At 36.6% G+C, this 20,073-nt stretch overlaps 1 protein-coding gene across 1 annotated transcript in view; it reads left to right on the plus strand.

Moving 5' to 3' along the window:
- LOC138710981 (uncharacterized) overlaps window positions 1–20,073 on the plus strand; it is a 105,043-nt gene that overhangs the window by 75,447 nt on the left and 9,523 nt on the right. The window contains exon 2 of the mRNA XM_069842232.1: window positions 1,556–1,746. Coding sequence (XP_069698333.1) covers window positions 1,556–1,746 — 191 coding nt within the window. The remainder of the gene's footprint in view (window positions 1–1,555; window positions 1,747–20,073) is intronic.

Raw genomic sequence — 20,073 nt, forward strand, 5'->3', positions numbered from 1 at the left:
AAAGTTTTACGAAGACCTCCACACAATCTCTATTACTAACAATGAGATAAGACGTTGAACTACTACTGTTGTCATACTCGTGATGTAATCGAGTGGCTGTGTAATCGCCCGCATGGCGGCGGTACTTTCGATTTCATTGCGTAAAGTTTCATAACAGAGGCACAATGAGGTAATTACTAGGTGACCCAGCCCACAGGCTTCGCGTTACGAATTGAAAAATATTACACTTCCGCTCCATTCCACCAGAGAAGACTTGAAAAGACAAAAAAAAATCTGTCTATTAGACACAGCGTATATAATCTTGAAGGTTTAGGATGCTGAATCGATGTTTGCGGACTCAAACCGATTGTAATAATAATAACAATAATAATAATAATAATAATAATGGTAATAATAATTATTATAATTATAGTATATTATTATTATTATCATTATTATTGTTATTTTCGTCACCATCAGCGTCATTATTATTATCAATTAATTAAGTTACTGAAGTTCTTTCAATAACTTCCCAGGTCATACCCTGGCTTTACAATGTAGTCAGAGTAGAATGAACATCTCTCTCAGTTAATATTATTTTCGGTGAATCTTTCCATTTTTGCCGGAAAAACTATAGTTTATCTTCTATTCCAAGTAGCTCGAGATCATATTATCAAATTCCCGAGTTATAACCTTCAACTTGACATCGGCAGTTATGATTTTAAAATGTGATGGAATCCTTCTTCGGAAAGACAAGAAAACTGGAAATCTCGTAACTTAGATTTTTTTTAAAATTATAATTCTAATTTATTCACAATTTATATTTGAAACGATACATATGAATTGATACCCGAAATGAGCATATGCTCGTGCTCGGGTACAGTCCAGTAGTTTACATAAATTTTACAGAGATCAATAATAATGTTGATAATAGAAATAATAATAATAATAATAATAATAATAATGAATAACCGTGACGGAGATGAAACAAAGATAGTAATACAAATTAATTCATTAATAATAATAATAATAATAATAGGCCTAATAATAAAACAAAAATATTTACAATAATAAAATAACTACTAAGACAGATAAAAATAATATATAAAACCACTTAGCGAGAGTTAACACAATTTAAATAAGCATATAATAGCCAGGAAAAAAATGAACTCGAAAATCAACAGTAAAGTTCGTTGTAACGCAGACGACAGCAACCGCCGTATTGACATTGTGCTATGCATTATTAGTAGTAGGGGGGAGCCGAAGGTCTACGTAACTGCCGTTCTCTTCGTATCTTCTCATACAATCATGATGTAATGCTCTTAAAGTTTCTGTCCTTCAATGAAAATGATCTCGGAGAAATTCATCGCACGTTTCTTCCCCACTTCAAATTAAGAATATTCTACCATTTTCAATTTTTTGCCCCAAATATTGTTTTTATAATACGCAGTATTGTACATATGAATTATATGAAACACCAGTCGTGTGCTATTACATGTAGGTTTACATTAATATGTCCAGGTCAGGGCTGTAGGTGTTTTTTTCAGTGCTTGAACGCTGATTGTATTTGTTGCAGGTGAGATGCGAGTGATTGGAATAGATGGATCACTAGGGTTACGCCATCTAGAAGTTCGCGACGGATGTCTGCTAGTGCAGGGCGACCCCGGCCTACGCTTGCCCCTGCGACACTTGAGTCTGCAACGCGCCGCACGCTGCGATCGTACATTCAGCCTCGTACGTGACCAGCGCTCGATTCTCACTCTACAGGTATGTTCAATGATATTCTATACAGCAATAACGGCCAATGGTAAGCATGCACTGCATATTTTTCTTTGTTATAATTTGAACCATTCTGACATTCTACATTTGAATTTGACATTCCACATTTCAATGCTATGGCAACGACAAACGATTATTATTGAAAACATTATTACACGTGATGTAATTGTGTGGGACATTTAGTTGAAGGGTTTTTAGTGATTTGATTAATTTTATGTGCGACATTAAATGTCGCATACCGCATACTAGCCATACCAACACATAAGACATCATCGTATTCATCATCATACACAATCTCCTTCTCGCGCTTGTGGAATACCTTACCCAGTGGCATCAGAGACTGTCGGAATTTAGTAGCGTTCAAAAACAAACTTATTATGAATTTTCTTACGGCGTAGAGTAGGTTTAATTTTTACTTCATTGAATAAAAAAAAATTCTCTCTTCTCAACTTTCACAATAAACTGCCTAGTCTTTATTAATCAGTTAATCTTTTAGTACTTTGATTTTTATTGTATTTGTAAATTTAATATTAATTGTAATTATAATTCTGTGGCCGGGAGGAAAAAGGTCTTAAGTCAATTTTTTGTGAAAATGACATTTTTATATATTCTGAAAGCGAAAACAATTGTCTACAATCTGGTAAAACGGTTAAAGTCAAATAAGACTCCTGACTGGATTTATAGAGCGTTACCAAATGTCCTAAGTACTTTTTGAATCGAGCACACACAGAATACTTTATTCCTTACAAACATCACATGTTTACTTACCATGCTTCCCTATTAAAAGATTATAACTTGTATTTGAGCTATTTTATCATATACTGATGCCCTTTCCTTTTGAAACTTTAGGCTAAGCACCAGGTAAACAATCCTATATTGTTTAAGACCTATCCTGCATTCCTAATAATTTACATTTCCCATTTATTTTGACATCAAAAAGGTCTATGTTCAAATAGTCCCTTCTTCTCAGTTTGGGTTCTAGTCTTAAAAGGGCTTAAGTGCGGCTATTTTTGGAAGTAATCAAGACAATTTTTAAATCAGCAACATTACCTAATTTAGAAGAAATATAAACAAATAATATCCAGGAAAAACCTCTTAATTAAAAAACTCTATAATTGACACCAATTTCAATCTTTCTACTGCTCTTCTGAAAAGTATAAAATTTTTACCTAAGAGCTTTTACCTCCCGACCACAGAATTGTAATTGTATTCTTAATATTGTACTTGTAATTCCCTGTTAGAGGGGAAGAGAAGGCCTGATGGCCTTATCTCTACTAGGATGAATGAATGAATGAATGAATAAATAAATAAATAAATAAATAAATAAATAAATAAATAAATAAATAAATAAATAAATAAATAAATAAATAAATAAATAAATAAATAAATAAAGTGTGACTATTTGACCTGTGGACCTTTCAGCTACGTGGGGCAGTTTTGTTGTGGTCCTTTTCATTATGTTGACCCTATTATTCGTGGGATATTAAATGTTGGGCTATTTAGATTGGGTCATTCTCGGTTGGACATTATGTTAGTAGGGACATTTTTGATTACCTTTTTTTTTTTCTTGAAAGCCTTCCAGCCTTTATTTAAGCAGTAGGCTACAATTTATGATATTATGCTTTATTTAAATTATAGGAATAATGGTATTTGTGTGTAATCCAGAAAATTACAGTTCATCTTTTTATTCGGATGCGTATTAAATAATATCCTTTATGTGTGTCTTTTAAATAACAGTCCAAGAAAATAAACTAGCGTGTAATAAGCAATACCGTTCGCAATATGATAAAAACTGATTTGTTACCCAATGTGTAAAATACCCTATATAATGCGAGAGTGACATTTTTGACATTTTTTTCTTTTAATGTGGAACGTTCAAGTGGGCACCTAATCGGGAAAATATCCGTTACCATTTTTATAATACTCTACGTGCATCTTGCTCCTTAGCTGGAGCTGCAACCCGCAACATGTCTTTGCCCTTTAGTGGCAGCTGGTCGATATAACCCACAACATATTATTATTATTATTCGAAAAATAAATGAAGTTCGAATATCATCGTACATGTAGCCTATACTAGGGCTAGGATTTTGATGAAATTGCATCTTTTTCTAGCAAGTCAGAAACATACCTGCTTTAGTTGGCCTATTTATATGTTATTGTGATAAACTGAGTGTTTTAAGACACATTTGTTAGGGCATTTTTGCATTTTTTGCCTGTTTCAACTCATAAGAGCATCTTTTGTTTCATTTGGTCATTTTTGGGGGATTTCATTTAATTTTGGCCATAAATCAATATTATTAATGTACAATAATGTTTATTTCCTTTGATATTTTCTATACATATTTTGTCCATTAATACCGGTTATTTTGTATAATATTTTAATCGTTTTTGTACACAAATATTACCATTTTAACGTAGTATACCCCATTTAATGGATCAGTCCAACCATCCCTTCAATATAGACTCCTCTATACTTGCTAGTTCCGGATAAGAGTGGCCTTGTGGTGGAATACATGGAAACTACATCAGGTAAAATAATTAATTAAAATGTACTACTTAGAAAAAAATATGTAAAATTAAATAAACTTAAATGTTGGTACTAGAATTTAATTTTTATTATTAGTCTAAATATTAAGTAGTAGCCTATAAAACTTCTTTCCCTACTAAGCCAATTATGTAAGATCAATTTTAGGGCATTTTTAAGGGAATTTTTGAAAGATTTTTAGGTCATAAATGCATTGTTTTTAGGACATTTTTTCATGATTTATAGGTCATCAAAATCCTAGCCCTACCTATTACATTCAACATATTACTAGTGCCTTGAGAAGCGAATACTGCATTTATTTTCTTACACTGGTTACGGTATTAATTAAGTATAAGTTCTTTGTTTTATGATTATATTAAGATGATTCTCATCAAGCAGTGATCTACGATTATTTGAAATCACACCTACTAACCACTTAAATGTTCCACGCAGTTATAAGGATTCTACGAATCCCCTGCCAACTTTTTTGTAACGTTAATACCCTAGTACCCTTAAATCAAGCCATACAACAACGAAGAGGGCTTCCAAAGTGAGGTCACCATAATATCTGCTCTGGAAACTTGTCCATGTTCGTTCTGTGTTAAAAATTATTGTGATTGCAAATCTTCTCATACCGGAAACACAAATGAGCTATAATTTTCTCAAAACTTGCAAGACGCTTCCTTGTTATAGGCCCTAAACATGGCGTTTGGTTGCATTGAAACTTGACCACTTCACTGAAAAGAACAGATTTCCTCTTATGCCTCTGAGAATAACTGAATGTCTTTGTAAGACGCATGCATTAACCCGTAATCAAACATATTCGTTAAGGATCGTTTACAAAGAACACACAATCTCTTTCTGAACATCTTACCAGCGTCAGGTTTTGTCTTCTTATACTTTCTTCTTTCAAGCAATTTCAAATTAAAACACACTCCCATAGAGTAAGGATTTCCTGGTAAGATAGCACATTGACGATGGAAAAATACATAACAGGAACGAAATTCGAACTCGAGAACGGTAGGATGGGTTTAAGAAATGACGCGGAAAAGAGAAATTAAGCGCAAGGAAAATAAATTCTTTACTTAACTTACTTACTTACAAATGGCTTTTAAGGAACCCGGAGGTTCATTGCCGCCCCGTCATCGGTCCCTATCCTGTGCAAGATTAATCCATTCTCTATCATCATATCCCATCTCCTTCAAATCCATTTTAATATTATTCTCCCATCTACGTCTACGCCTCGGCCTCCCTAAAGGTCTTTTTCCCTCCAGCCTCCCAACTAACACTCTATACGCATTTCGCCCATACGTGCTACATGCCCTGCACATCTCAAACGTCTGGATTTAATGTTCCTAATTATGTCAAGTGAAGAATACAATGCGTGCATTTCTGCGTTTTTGTTCTTTACTTAAATAATTGCAATTAGAGCAACCAGGTTTGCGATTTATTTAAAGTGTCAATTGAAGAGTTCAGAGTCATAATGGGCCAAGCGCCATATATTAAAAATGGAGAAAACAAGGGTTAAAATTGAGTGAACACAATAATTTAATGAAGACTGACATATTATTTAATGTGCATAAGTGACCTAGTACTGAACCTTGTGGAACACCATGCTTAATTAATTTTTACTCAGACTTATTACGTTCATTGACATACACTGATATATCGTCGGTTTCTTGGTAAAAGTGACCAAGTCACATTCCAAGGCTTCCAAGTATTATGAAAATTTAAGACATAATTTTATATTAAAAACTATTAATATAGCACATTTACCTTCAATATAACTTATTACTAACATCTAAAGAAGTAGAGTTATCTTTGGATTGATCATTAAACCTTTAAATGCCTTTTCCCAACAATTTTGCATTTTGGACTTGGTCACTTTTACCAAGAAACCGACGATATACTGATATACGGTAACATGTAGATTGTTATTTTAAAATGCTAAATATCCATGTCTGTTGCGTTATGTTGCCAATTTTAATATGAATAAGTAGACGTTTTATGGAAAATAATTATTTTTTAGATACGGGACTAGTTGGCATGGAATGGCCCTCTTATTTTTATTTTGTTTTAAATATGAGTTCTGTGTTCTTATTTCTAGTGTGTGTGTATGTGTGTGTGTGTGCGTGTGTTCGAGTATCTTTCCACAAATGTTCAACTGTGAAACAATTGCACACATTTCTGCCTTTTGCTAGACGAAAACAGCTCTCGGCAATTAAATCGGAATGAAGTTCCTTCCGCCTGTCCCGTGTATTTCCTCGCCGAAATATCCGGAAGGAATCGTTTCGCCGCTAGGCACGCGTTCACCGTTACATCACAGCCGGGCAGATGCGCCGATCCTCCAGATTTGCCAACTTTCTAACACGCGAAGATTCCTCGCAATTTTCTGAATGAGAGATATACGCCCATCTCCGCGGCCGTTTCCCAACTGTCGCTTCCAAGAGAGTGAAATTTCCCACCCTTTCGTGTTGCTGCAGGTGACGCGAGCGACGTCAGATGTCGCCCGGCGAAAGTGAGCTTGGTTCGATTCCCGTCACTTTCCACAGGAAACAAACATCCGGGGGTGCAGAAACCTGTCACAAAAAAGTCCTCAATGTCTGCAATTTAGTTCATGACTCTTCACAATCATACGAATATTCACAATGGGCAAATGTAGGCCTATTGATAATGAAACTGTTATTTTTTTATTTGGTTTATCTTACGACGGTTTATTAACCTGCTAAGGTTACCTAGCGTCTGAGTGAGATGAAGGTGACAATTCCAGCGAAATGAGTCCAGAGTCTAGCACTGAAAGTTATCTATAATCTTTTCGCTGTAAGAAAAATCCTAATATAAACAATAGCACGTGACTGAAGTGAGGCTTCATTGGCCGCTGTTTGGCACCATAGATTCTCAGTACGTGTTCCCGCCTACTGTTGTACATTCTGTTTCATGTTAAATATTTCCCGTTACTCGTCAAGTAGACCTAACCTCACTACTATACATTCGCTTGCTTAGGAAACATTTACTTTATAATTACTGTAATTAAATTATTTTAATCTTAGGAGTAAGGTCAATCGCTGCCGGACAAAGATCGTCGGCAGGATTTATGACGAGACGGTCCACAACAGCGTCAGTTATCCCTTCCAGCTGGAACATGCGGTCTGATTGACTTGTTCCGAATAGATATCATTGGATTCAACTCACTTTTATATATATTTAAGACTATTTGTTTTTCTCCGCTTTTGAGAAGGTTTCCACTCTTATGTTTAATAACCACACACACCGAGGATGCAGAAGCCATACTTCAGTACCACGTGCTTACGTGAACAACTACGAGCTCAAGTGACGCCAGCTTGTTACAAGAACAGACTACCTCGGTATTACTGTTGGTATTCATCCGCGTTCATATAGTACATAACAAAATATAAAAGTAACATTTCTTTTACATAATATTTTACATATGAGTAAAGTTACATGTTTCATCGTATTTAACAACTAGAATTCAATTTTTTTATTTTCAAATAATACAAGATTGTGGTTTCCAAATACGAACTATATTTTCCTGCGTCATGTGAGTGTTTCGACTCGAAGCCAATCACGGGTATGACAGTCCCATGCTTATGTTTACATTAGGATTTTTCTTACAGCAAAAACAGTATAGTATTTGTTCTTAATGGATTGAGAGAAAACCCCGGAAAAAGCTTCAACCAAATTACTTATCCTGACCGCGATATGAACCCGGACTCACTCGTTTGACGGTCAGACATGCTAACCGTTTCTCCACAGCTGTAGACATGAAGCAGTCATGGAATGGCAATGACAGTACGAACAAAGTATTTTTGGAGAAAACATGGATTACAGCTGATTGTGTACAACATATCTAACAGGGTTTCCCAGCGGTATGTAGAATATGAGGAAAAGAAGACAGAGGACGGACTCAACATCCGATAAAGGCACAAATACCCACAAAATGTTATGCTATGCATTCCACACATATCACAGAGTATTTTAAAGAAAATATTTTTTTTTCATTTTTGAAAATTTACTCCTTTTTCACCAAAAAATACCATCCTATCCCCTTAATAAAGCGCATTCGTAGTATACAGCCAGGCTGAGTCACACGTCAGTCAATGCTCCCCTCAGTTCCAATAACCCCAAACCTCCTTAGTGATATTCTTAGTCTTTCGATCATCGCCCAGACCCACACAAGGCAACCAGGCGCGAACAACCCGCGACCCCACCAACATCTGCACTGTGAAATCCCACAAAATGATTCATTGTTGCTTGAAGAATGCATTCCAAGTTACACGAGAGTGTCATTACTGTCAAATGGTAACTGTGATTTCCACTCCACTCAAAATCCACGTCGCAGTGACCTTGCGTGTCACAGGAAATCCTTGTCTTACGCGGGGCATCGGCCATCGTGCGACATTTTCATTGTCGAGAAGGTCGGGCAATGCCCGGTCTTGCGAAGGGTCAGGTGTTCATTCCACCCGGGCCAAACCGAGGCATAAACCCTTTCCCATCCACAACAGCTTGCAAAAGTAAGGTACCGTAAATGCTTTTGTACGTGATTTCTTTACAGTTTCTCTAATCTAAAAAGAGAAACTCGTTCATCTAAACATTAATATTGCTCTGTTTGTCATTCCTCTCCCATGTCCAAAATGGTTGCCATCAAATCTTCGTTCCAGCATTTGATAAAAAGAAACATACAGTACCCTCTAAAGCACGTATTTTAGTCTATGGGAGAAAGGATGTAAAAGATATACCAAGATAGTTTTCAATATAAAGTAAAAGCAACTCAATAGAGATCCCGAAAGGGCTATAGAGGTGCGTGATGTCATTCCATGTCCCTCTAAAGCGTACTAGGCCTCCTCAGACTGAGACATCTGCATTCTGGTCACAATTCATCACATTGCACTGTTTTGGGCAAATATTATTGAAATGATGAGGATGATGATAATGATGATGATGATGATGATGGCAAGTATTGAGATGGAGAATGACAGTGGAACTATGAAGGGAGACAAAAGATCCCCGAGAAAATCCCTGAAGTACCTTAGCATTGTCTACCACAAATACGGCACTGCTGTCACGAGTCGATTCCTGGTAAGCCAATTCTCTGCCAACTGAGCTAGATCCGATGGTCAGAGTCCCATATTTCCGGGAACCGTCCCTAATTTTCAAATAATAATAATAATAATAATAATAATAATAATAATAATAATAATAATAATAGATACGTTATGAAAGACTATTATTGAAACTTATCTAAGGTACTACTAATTAATCTGAATAAATTAGAATTCTCAATTATTTTCCTCGGAGAATAAACGTCCCCATGTTTATATTCGCTGCCTCTTGAAGTTTACTTTCGTTACGTCAACATTTTACTTGTAGATGATAAATCTATTGACAGAACTCTTGTGAATAATGTAACATTCTGCATACTGAATAAAAAAATCTGGTCACCCTGCTAAGAAATGCCCTTAAAATCTGGCATGTCCATCACAAATAAAACTTTTTTTCGTTGGGATGTGAACCAGGATATCTGATATATATATTTTTCTTTGTTAATGGCGGGTACTTGACTTAGGATCTCTGATGTAGAAAGATTTGCTTTACATTTCTAGATAAGTTATAATATTACTATGTTACGCCGTTAATCACAAAGACGAAACAAGATACAGGCTGCTCTGTTACGCAGCAACGGTTATAAGATTATTAGACCGAGTGTTGGTGAGATATTTGTTGAGAGGCAAAATGGCAAACTCGCGCATTGCCCTCGCGGGATGCGATAAGATTCTGGTGAAGGGCGCTTCCGCTGAGCACCGGATGTGGCCTGCACCACTTTCACTGTACCGGGGGGGCTTCGCCCACTCGATCTGACTCCTCGACTACGAATATTGAGTGCAGGACTTAGAAGACAGCATATTTATTTTTATATTTCGAATCCACCCAAAAATTTCCCTCTATTAGGGGCAAAATTATTTTACATGCCATGAATCTATAAAAAGGGACCCCACAGCTTTGCCTCTCTCCTGGAGGAAATCATGCCAAGGATTATATCGCCATTTAGGATTTATCGCTCTCGCCGAGTCACACATTCGAAGGATATTTTATGACTTATCTAAGGCATTTGACTGTGTAAATTAAAATTTCACCATCTCCTCTCTTAACGTGTACTAATTCTGTGATCTTTAAATGGATTTTTTTGCTGCGTCACAATGATTTTCGTTTATAATTTATATAAACCTAACTTAGAGCTGAAAACCCGGGTTCGAGTCCCGGTGCCGAATAGAATTTTTCTCCGCTCCACCCATTCTTCATCATATGGTAATGCAAAATTCCTGCACAGAAATATCATACGTACTTCGGTACATCACAATAATATAAGCGTAAATAATCACTCACTGATTTAAGACGGCGCTCATTCCGTCGGATCCCGGCCACTTAGTCACTCGTAATGAGTGCACCTCTGCACATAGTGTGTTGGACATTGTGCCACTGTCACACAACTGTGACACAGTGCATGAGGGTTGGCCACTAACGGGAAACTAAGAGGTGGAACTTAAACTGGGAGGATTCAATCCGACATCGGAACTGGAATCCGGTGTGGCTTAGTGGATAAAGCGTCAGCATGTAGAGCTGAAAAACCGGGTTCGAGTCACGGTGCCGGAGAAATTTTTTCTCCTCTCCACCCATCCTTCAGTAAGTTAGAAAGTAAAACACCAAAAGAATGGTCACTATGTCCCCAACACTTCCTACTTTGATATCTAGATACACAACTGAACTCGGGGATTCCCATTTGTAGCTTGTTCCACGTGATTCACATTCCTGGAATATGAACAACAAAAATAAGAAAAAAAAATCTGTCAGTTTCGTAGTAGATACCCAAGCACCTGCAGAGTATTACGAAAGTTAATCCTTTCTTCCCATGAGTAATCAGCAATGCAAACACTTGGTAACCATAGCAACGGGTTGTTAAAGCAAGGCCGTCTGACTTCGTGGGAAGAAGTAGCTATCTTTATATCTGCAATTCAACTGTTTAGCATGACTCACAGCGCATGCTTTTAGATTGTTAAGTTAATACGCAGGTTTCCTGTCTTGTTTTCTAATTACAAAAGAGCGTCGTCGATTCAGCCTCAGAGCTATGACGTATTTACGTGCTAATTTGGGTCACTGTGAATGTGAATGTTTGATCGTCAATGGAAAACCTAGACTGTACTTTATTATTCTTTAAATAGATTCTACAGTCTTTAATTAAGGGGAAAGCTGCATGGTTGGATCAAAATATATATTTATTGAAGATAATAAGGTATTTAATTCTTATTTCTGTGAGACATATGAAAACGGATGTGACGTTATAGGACACAAAAGATTATAATATTCGTAGTCACAACATCCATCTAGTTGACCGTGGTTTGGGCTATGCGCTTTTTGTGATTGCATTGTTGGTTGCATTCCATTGTTCATTAATTGATGACGGACTCAGGAAGGGGCAATATGATAATTTTCCACGCACGGATTTATGGTAACTACTTTCGGAAAAGCGATTTACTCTTTCTAAAGCATTGAACTTCGAGACACAAAGACCACCAGATATGACAGGGTCTCTTCTTGAACGATTAATTCTGCAAATGAATATTCTTTCAATAGTAAACAGTACAGGTAGCATTCCTGATAACTCAGTTGCCAGAACACTGGTTTACGAAGACTACTGACCCGGGTTTGAATCTCGAATTTAGGTGGTGGCGGTGTCGTATTTGTGATGGACAAAGTCAAGGTTCCTGAGGGTTTTTCTTGGGGTTCTCCCATTTCTGACCACCATTCCATCGTAACACTGTATTTCAATATTCCTCCTCTTCCTCCTCCTCCTCATCATCATCATCATCATCATCATCATCATCATCATCATCATCATCATTTCAGCAGTATTTGCCGAATACGTTGAGGTGTGTTCAAGGGCGTACGCAAGGTGAGTTATCGGGTTTGAACACCCCCCCCCCTGAACTTTTTTGAAAAAAAAATACATATTTAGATTTGAGTGTTTTTAATCCATAATCGTTTTCCCTTCTCTAATTTTTTACTGTCAGAGTAACAAAATCTACATCAACATAAGACATAGTCCTCCTACCACTCCTTCAATACAATCCCTGTGCTTGGTGCTGCGGCACGTTCGAATTATAACAATGCTATCTTTATTATAGATACCTACCGCCTAGTACCGACCTTGTAATAAAATAAAGCCGACACAATATGGAATTTAAATTGTGAAACATATTGAAAAGTTTGTTTTGATAGTTCTGCAATGCAGATGTTAAATATTGTGCATTGCCGATTTTTAAATCATTTTAAGAACGGTATTCAGCCGTTCGTTAGTTTGAGTTCTGACTTTATTGTGAGACGTTCGTTTTACGTTTTGTGCATTTGACAGTTCATATTTTTAATATAAACTTCACATTATCGTTCCGGATTCTTTGATATTTGAAGAGTCCACTGTAAGAATGATGGATGTCATTTGGAATACATTTTGCAGGAGAAGCAATTGAAAGTTTGAAATGCTTAGCGCTCAAAGCTTAACTGTGATTTTCCGATCATTACTGGACAATGATTATCAGTGTTAATGCCATATAACTCTCTATGTACATTCTATATGTCTTAAGCTATGCACTGACAGTCTTGGTTCATTTTCGACAAGAAAGTGACATCCATCATTCTTGCAGTGGACTCTTCATTTCTAAGTGACCGCAAAGCTCATTTTTACAATATTCTTTTAGCAAAAAGTCGCATAGTAATTCTCGCGTGGTTAGTGAACATTTTACATCGGCAAATGTTTTTTCGCAGCCGCAATGTGACGATGTTGTCGCGAAAATTCTTCCCGGAACTAGTTTCACATCCCCCTGTGAATGCTCAATTGTTGTTGTTGTTGTTGTTGATGATGATGATGATGATGATGATGATAATACACAAAATTTAAAATACCGATAGTGTAAATTTAAACTATTATTTTAATAATAACCCTCCTAGACAAAATTCTGCGTATACAGGATAAAGGCGTATGAGTGTTTTACAATTACAGGTACAAACTGCAAAGCTGAATAGAGGACAATGAAACAAGGCAAAAAATCCTAATACACATAGGACCGCAAAACAACCGTTTCAGAAGTCTATAGAGTTTTATTATGTCTCGTCAGTACGGTGCTCTGGGGTAACGTAACATCAGTTATAACATGTGCTCAATATGAATATATCGAATACACCGCGCCCTCGAATAAGCCACCACGCACCCAACTTTTTGAAAGGCAAAAAATAAAACATCTTTACTTTTGCCTTTCCAAAAATATTCCCGAACAGAGCTTCGGCTTTTTCGGGAGTGAGCAAATTATAAAATTGTGAGAGCTCATTATTATTATTATTATTATTATTATTATTATTATTATTATTATTATTATTATTATTATTATTATTTTGACCTCTGGCTATTGTTCAGGACACAAATATTAATTTTGTTTTAATTTAGGGGAGAGTTGGGTAGTATCGGACATCAGGTAATATCTGACAGAGCGTTTCTTTCATCTACCACAGATGGTAGTACCTAAATGACGTGGTTACGTAACTGTATGCGACATCACAGAAACGTAACCATGTCATTCAGGTACTATCATCTGGTTGTAGATGAAAGAAACTCACTGTCCGATATTACCCGATGTCCGATACTACCCTACTCTCCCCTAATTTAATATTTTGTTGGATAATCTAAATGCTTATTTAGAGAAATTTTAATTAAAGTGTAAAAGAATCTGGAGATGAGCAGCATAAAAGTATGGCGAGTACTGAACAGGCAACTTTAGCTTACTCATTACGGAAGCTTTGTTCGAAAAGCAAAAAAGCATAAAATTCAACGAATTGATTATGCTTGCCAACAACAGCTCAAATTCAGACGGGTCCACAGTGCTTTATAGCTTGTTTTGGACTAACGAAGAAATAATTATAAATGATTAATAATATGACTACATCTAGTTCAAAGTGTTATGAAAACAAGTGTTAGCTCCACTTTCAATGTTTGAAGAGTCCACTGCAAGAATGATGGATGTCACTTTCTTGTCGAAAATGAACCAAGACTGTCAATGCATAGCTTAAGACATATAGAATGTACATAGCGAGTTATATGGCATTAACACTGATAGTCATTGTCCAGTAATGATCGGAAAATCACAGTTCACAGTTAAGCTTTGAGCGCTAAGCATTTCAAACTTTCAATTGCTTCTCCTGAAAAATGTATTCCAAATGACATCCATCATTCTTGCAGTGGACTCTTCATTTGTGAGAAGTGAGGAAAGCCAGCCTTCGATCGGGTTTGAACACACGAACTTCTAATTCAACGGCAGCATTGTTATCACTAGCTCACCAAGCACGACGGGAAGGTAGGTCCTTGGCTCATTTCTACCAGAAATTATGTGGCATATGTCTTTACACCTTAGGGAAACCGCGGGAAAACTACGGCCCTGGACAATAGAGCGTTCCCCAAACTTTGACATTAACCTCCTGACCGGCAGCATCAAGGAAATCCTAGAGATTACACGGTGAGATTACACAGAATCCATCCTCCCATGAATTCTGAGTAATGCTGTCTACAAAGATTGAAGTTAAGTACCGGTACTTATACAGTATAAAGAGATGTCTTCATTAAAATATATCATATACACACAGTGGACCAAAAAAAAAAAAGCCACAAAATTAGACATACTCTATTTTCGGAAATATGTAACATTAATTTATAATGAATACACTGTTGGAGAGCGTATAACCACGGTCTAGTATATACAGTCACGAAGCTCAATACGTAGTAAATATGCATCCATAGATAGTTGCTAACCACTAGGATCGCTAATATCGCCTCATTAAAGACAATGCGAAATAGTACCGGCACAGTCAATTAATTGTTCCTAGCACCCTCGCAACTCAAGCTTCGTGACTGCTGAAGTGTCCCGGATCTTAAGCCTGTTAATCACGTATGTAGAATCTAAGGGTGCTATTCATAGACATTTCGCTAGCCCGCGCTACGAGCGTGCTAAACTAGCTCCGGCTATCGAGTGATTACTTGTACAGGATTGATATCATATCGCTAACACTGGTTTATGAATACGAAAAACGTTAGTTCGCTGATCATCCACCGGAAGCCTGCGCTTAGAATGTCTATGAATACGGCCCTTATAGTCTACGCCAGCGGTGACCAAAACGGGTGTCGTGATTACATCGTGTAATCAAAGTCATTCATACTGGTAAGGGGAGTTTCCTGTACATTGCTCTCTGTCTCGCTCACGTACTGAAGATAAGCATGCCGCTCTACAAACCCTCTGTCTATACGAGCAGAAACAGAAGGTTTCGTACAGAATGGGAAGAGGAATTTATTCGCTGTTCTGTGGGAGAAAATGTAATATGTTGCTTTGCTCAACGGTTCAATTAGTAGTAGTATATGGAAGCGACATTACAGGGCATTACGCTGAATACACAGGCATAACAGGTATTATTATTATTATTATTATTATTATTATTATTATTACTTACTTACTTACAAATGGCTTTTAAGGAACCTGAAGGTTCATTGCCGCCCTCACATACGCCCGCCATCGGTCCCTATCCTGTGCAAGATTAATCCAGTCTCTATCATCATACCCCACCTCCCTCAAATCCATTTTAATATTATCCTCCCATCTACGTCTCGGCCTCCCTAAAGGTCTTTTTCCCTCCGGTCCCCCAACTAACACTCTATATGCATTTCTGGATTCGCCCATACGTGCTACATGCCCTGCCCATCTCAAACGTCTGGATTTAATGTTCCTAATTATGTCAGGTGAAGAATACAATGCGTGCAGTTCTGTGTTGTGTAACTTTTTCCATTCTCCTGTAACTTCATCCCGCTTAGCCCCAAATATTTTTCTAAGCACCTTATTCTCAAACACCCTTAACCTATGTTCCTCTCTCAGAGTGAGAGTCCAAGTTTCACAACCATACACAAGAACCGGTAATACTTACTTACTGGCTTTTAAGGAACCCGTAGGTTCATTGCCGCCCTCACATAAGCCCGCCATTGGTCCCTATCCTGAGCAAGATTAATCCAGTCTCTACCATCATATCCTACCTCCCTCAAATCCATTTTAATATTATCTTCCCATCTACGTCTCGGCCTCCCCAAAGGTCTTTTTCCCTCCGGCCTCCCAACTAACACTCTATATGCATTTCTGGATTCGCCCATACGTGCTACATGTCCTGCATTATTATTATTATTATTATTATTATTATTATTATTATTATTATTTATCAGCAAGTGTTACCATAATTCTTATATACGTGCCTGAATATATATGCCTACATCTTCCCTTGAAGGATAAAATAATTACTAGACTACGCTATATCTCCATTTTAATTTTTTTTTAATCTTTTGATGACTATTATCAGTTATTTACTAGTTATTCATTTAATAATAATGTAAGTAATAATAATAATAATAATAATAATAATAATAATAATAATAATGGTAATACTAATAACAATACTGATACTCTCGGCTCCACAAGTAAAGAACCCTGGCCTCACATCACTTCTGCACAGATGACAGTGATTGACAGGCCAGTTAGGGGAAGCTGTTGCCACGTTTGCTCTTGGCTGGACTCTTTAAATGTATTTTCTTTTGCAACTGGTTGGATTCTTTCAAAAATGGAAAATTCACAACACAGCATTCTCGGCGGTCTCCTGGCGGTATCTTTGTCCACAGTTTCACTAATTGGGGGAGCGTGTCAGTCAGATTTATGGCTTCCTGAACCCAACCCTGCAACGAAGGTTCTTTACTTGTGAAACCAAGAGTAGCATTACCAGTAGCAGCAGTAGTAGTAGTAGTAATAATAATAGTAATGATAATAATAATAATAATAATAATAATAATAATAATAATAATAATAATAATAATAATAATAATATAGCGAAACTGATTAAATATTACGTGCTAATGTGGTAATGAAACGAGCTATTAAACTCCAAGAACTGAAATCAGCCTTCAATCATCGTCATGAAGAGAAAGATGACATAAATAAATGTAAGGAAGCAGCTATCTAGTGGCGAACGAAATAGCTCGTTCTCTTAAGCCTTCCAACGGAGGAGAGTTTTATAAAAGCGTAATGATCAAGGTGGCTAAAATAATTTGTTCAATGAAAGTTGCTAATTAATTTTGAAAAACTGCGCATTTCTCGACTAAATATCCAGAAGAGAATTCAGGAAATTTCTGATTGTGTTCACGAGGAATATTAAAAAAAAAAAAAAAGAAAAAACCAAGAAAATGAGAGTAGTGACATTACTGATACAGCAAAGCTTGCGATTTTTATTAGCGGATTGATGAAGAACTCAATGTTAGTGCACGAACCACCACTGGTTGTAGTTTTCATGCCAAGTACCTCTCCTCCATCTCTTTACTTCATAGACCAGGCATGTCAATTAATGCCCACAGGAGCAAGCGCGCGCTTTAGAGCCCAGGAGAGCCTGAGCGCTTTACAGCGGAAAGGAAAGAGACAGACGAAAGAGGTGGTATATGCCGCTTGGTCGAGCTATATTCAGGGATGTCCAGCACTGATTCAATAGATAAAGGGAAGAGAACTTATTAAAACTGTATCCATGTTAATTTTTAGATTTGCCTGAGAAGTATAAGTGCATTATAAGAATGTAAGTTTTAATTTTAATGCTCACTTGTCACAAGTTTGACTTTTTTATTCAAAATAAATATTTTCTCAACTTTTCGTATAGAAAAGTGAAATTTTCAGGTATAGGCCTATTTATTTAGTAGCCTTACAGAATGTTTTCGTAAATCTAATATACCGTATATACGTATTACTGAAGATAGTGTATTGAAAATTTTGAAAATATTCGCATGGAAATTGTTTGTAAGGAAATGAGTTAACAAAGCAACTACTGTTACATCATAAGCAAAAGATACGTGCCCATGTGTTGTAAAAATGTCAGCTCTATAGCTTTAGCAGATTTCGAGAAAATAATTTAATATTCTGATGATAGGAAGTTGCTCACAAATATCACCTTAAAAGCATAATGCGATAAGAGTTTTGTTATGTAATATTAGTTACACTTAAAACAGATACAGTACCTAGGTAACTTTGTTTTGTATTGTAATATTGTTTTGATTAGTTTATTGATTACTTTTGTAAGGCTAAAGATACCATCAGTATAAATTCCAACTTATCATGTAATACTCAATCTCTTTCTTTGAAATATCACTTTCTTTATGAATGATGTATTTCATCCACTTAATACAGTATAATATTATACTACTATGGAATTTAAGTGAATATCCTTCTTAACTCTCTATTAGCGTATGTTATTAAGATTTAAAACATAAGTGCAATATTAAGAAATCAGTGTTAGTACTTTTGTTTTACAGACAATATAGATAATATTAAACAGAAAGAAGCCATATAAAAATAACGACATAAAATTTCATGTTCCGTTTGAAGTTTGTGCACCACTGTTTTCTTAATCCAACAGGTTGCTTATTGATATACACAACCCTTCCTCTTTCCATACTTAGCGCTTGCTGCCCGCGCACGACGTCAAGGTCAGAAAAATTCGCTTGCTTTGACATCACTGGCATAGACTGTCTCTCGTGTGTAATCACTGCCGTTCGAGTTTTGGTCACCGCTGGTCTACCCTGTGGTTAAGGTGGTAATGTTTCCTGCCAGAGGACGTGTTTCGGAGCAGAGAAATTGAAATTAACTGTTCGTTCTGTATCGTCTTTACTGCTGACAATGTAAAATGCAAACTGTATATTCAGAATGCCCGGCAGCTGTTTGTAAATATCTAATGGTAGTTTAATAGTCCAAACACAAGACTCCGTGCGTCTATGAAGGGTGAAAGGATTTCAGAAGATGGATAATATGTTATAAACACACAGAAGTGAAAACATTTATGCCTAATTAAATATGACAGTTTTATGAGCAGTGCGCGGATTTTTATGAAGTCATGCTTTCTCCTGACCTTTATAGTTTCACTTGTTTGGTATATGCGAACGCGTTTTCAGTTACACTCATTCAAATTGCGTTGGTCTTGCTGTGCGTGCAACTCATATTTCATGTAACTTTATTGCCATGGCTCATGTACAGTATGTGACAGAGTCGGGGACAGCGCAATAATTTATCACACTGTAGGTAAACATATAATATCAGAACGGGTTCCATGGGCAACATTGTACCAAATGGAAATCTACAATTTTTCTATAGCGGCCTATTTTACGACAAGGTTCCTGTACTTTCTTCACGTCTTTGTATTCGGCATGGTGGGTCGCTAATCGCTCGATAACGATGTCCGAAAACTGTTTCAATTAGAATTGCTTATAACCATGGCTAGCAGTTTCGGAACTTAAAAAAAAAAAAAAAACAAAACAAAAAAAAAAAACAAACAAGTTATGTACACATAGGATTGTGATTCAGTTGGGATCCGTAGACAAAACCAAATCGATTTAATAGAAAAGGTCCAACGCAAGGCAGCAAAATATGTCAAAATGGGGAAGGGACATGGTGAGGAGATAGTAAAAGACTTAGGAAGACTTAGGGTGGGAACTTCTCAAATCAAGGCGACGAAAAACCAGACTCACCGCATTGTTTAAGGCACAAATGGGACACAAAGCATGGACCGATATCAATGCTAGATTAGCAACACCATCATACTTAGGAAGGGCTGATGATATTAGGAAGTTTAAATGTAGAAAACAAAGAACGGACGTGGCAAAATTTTCTTTTGTT

This window comes from Periplaneta americana, chromosome 12, assembly GCF_040183065.1.
Source record: "Periplaneta americana isolate PAMFEO1 chromosome 12, P.americana_PAMFEO1_priV1, whole genome shotgun sequence".
Classification (NCBI taxonomy): domain Eukaryota; kingdom Metazoa; phylum Arthropoda; class Insecta; order Blattodea; family Blattidae; genus Periplaneta; species Periplaneta americana.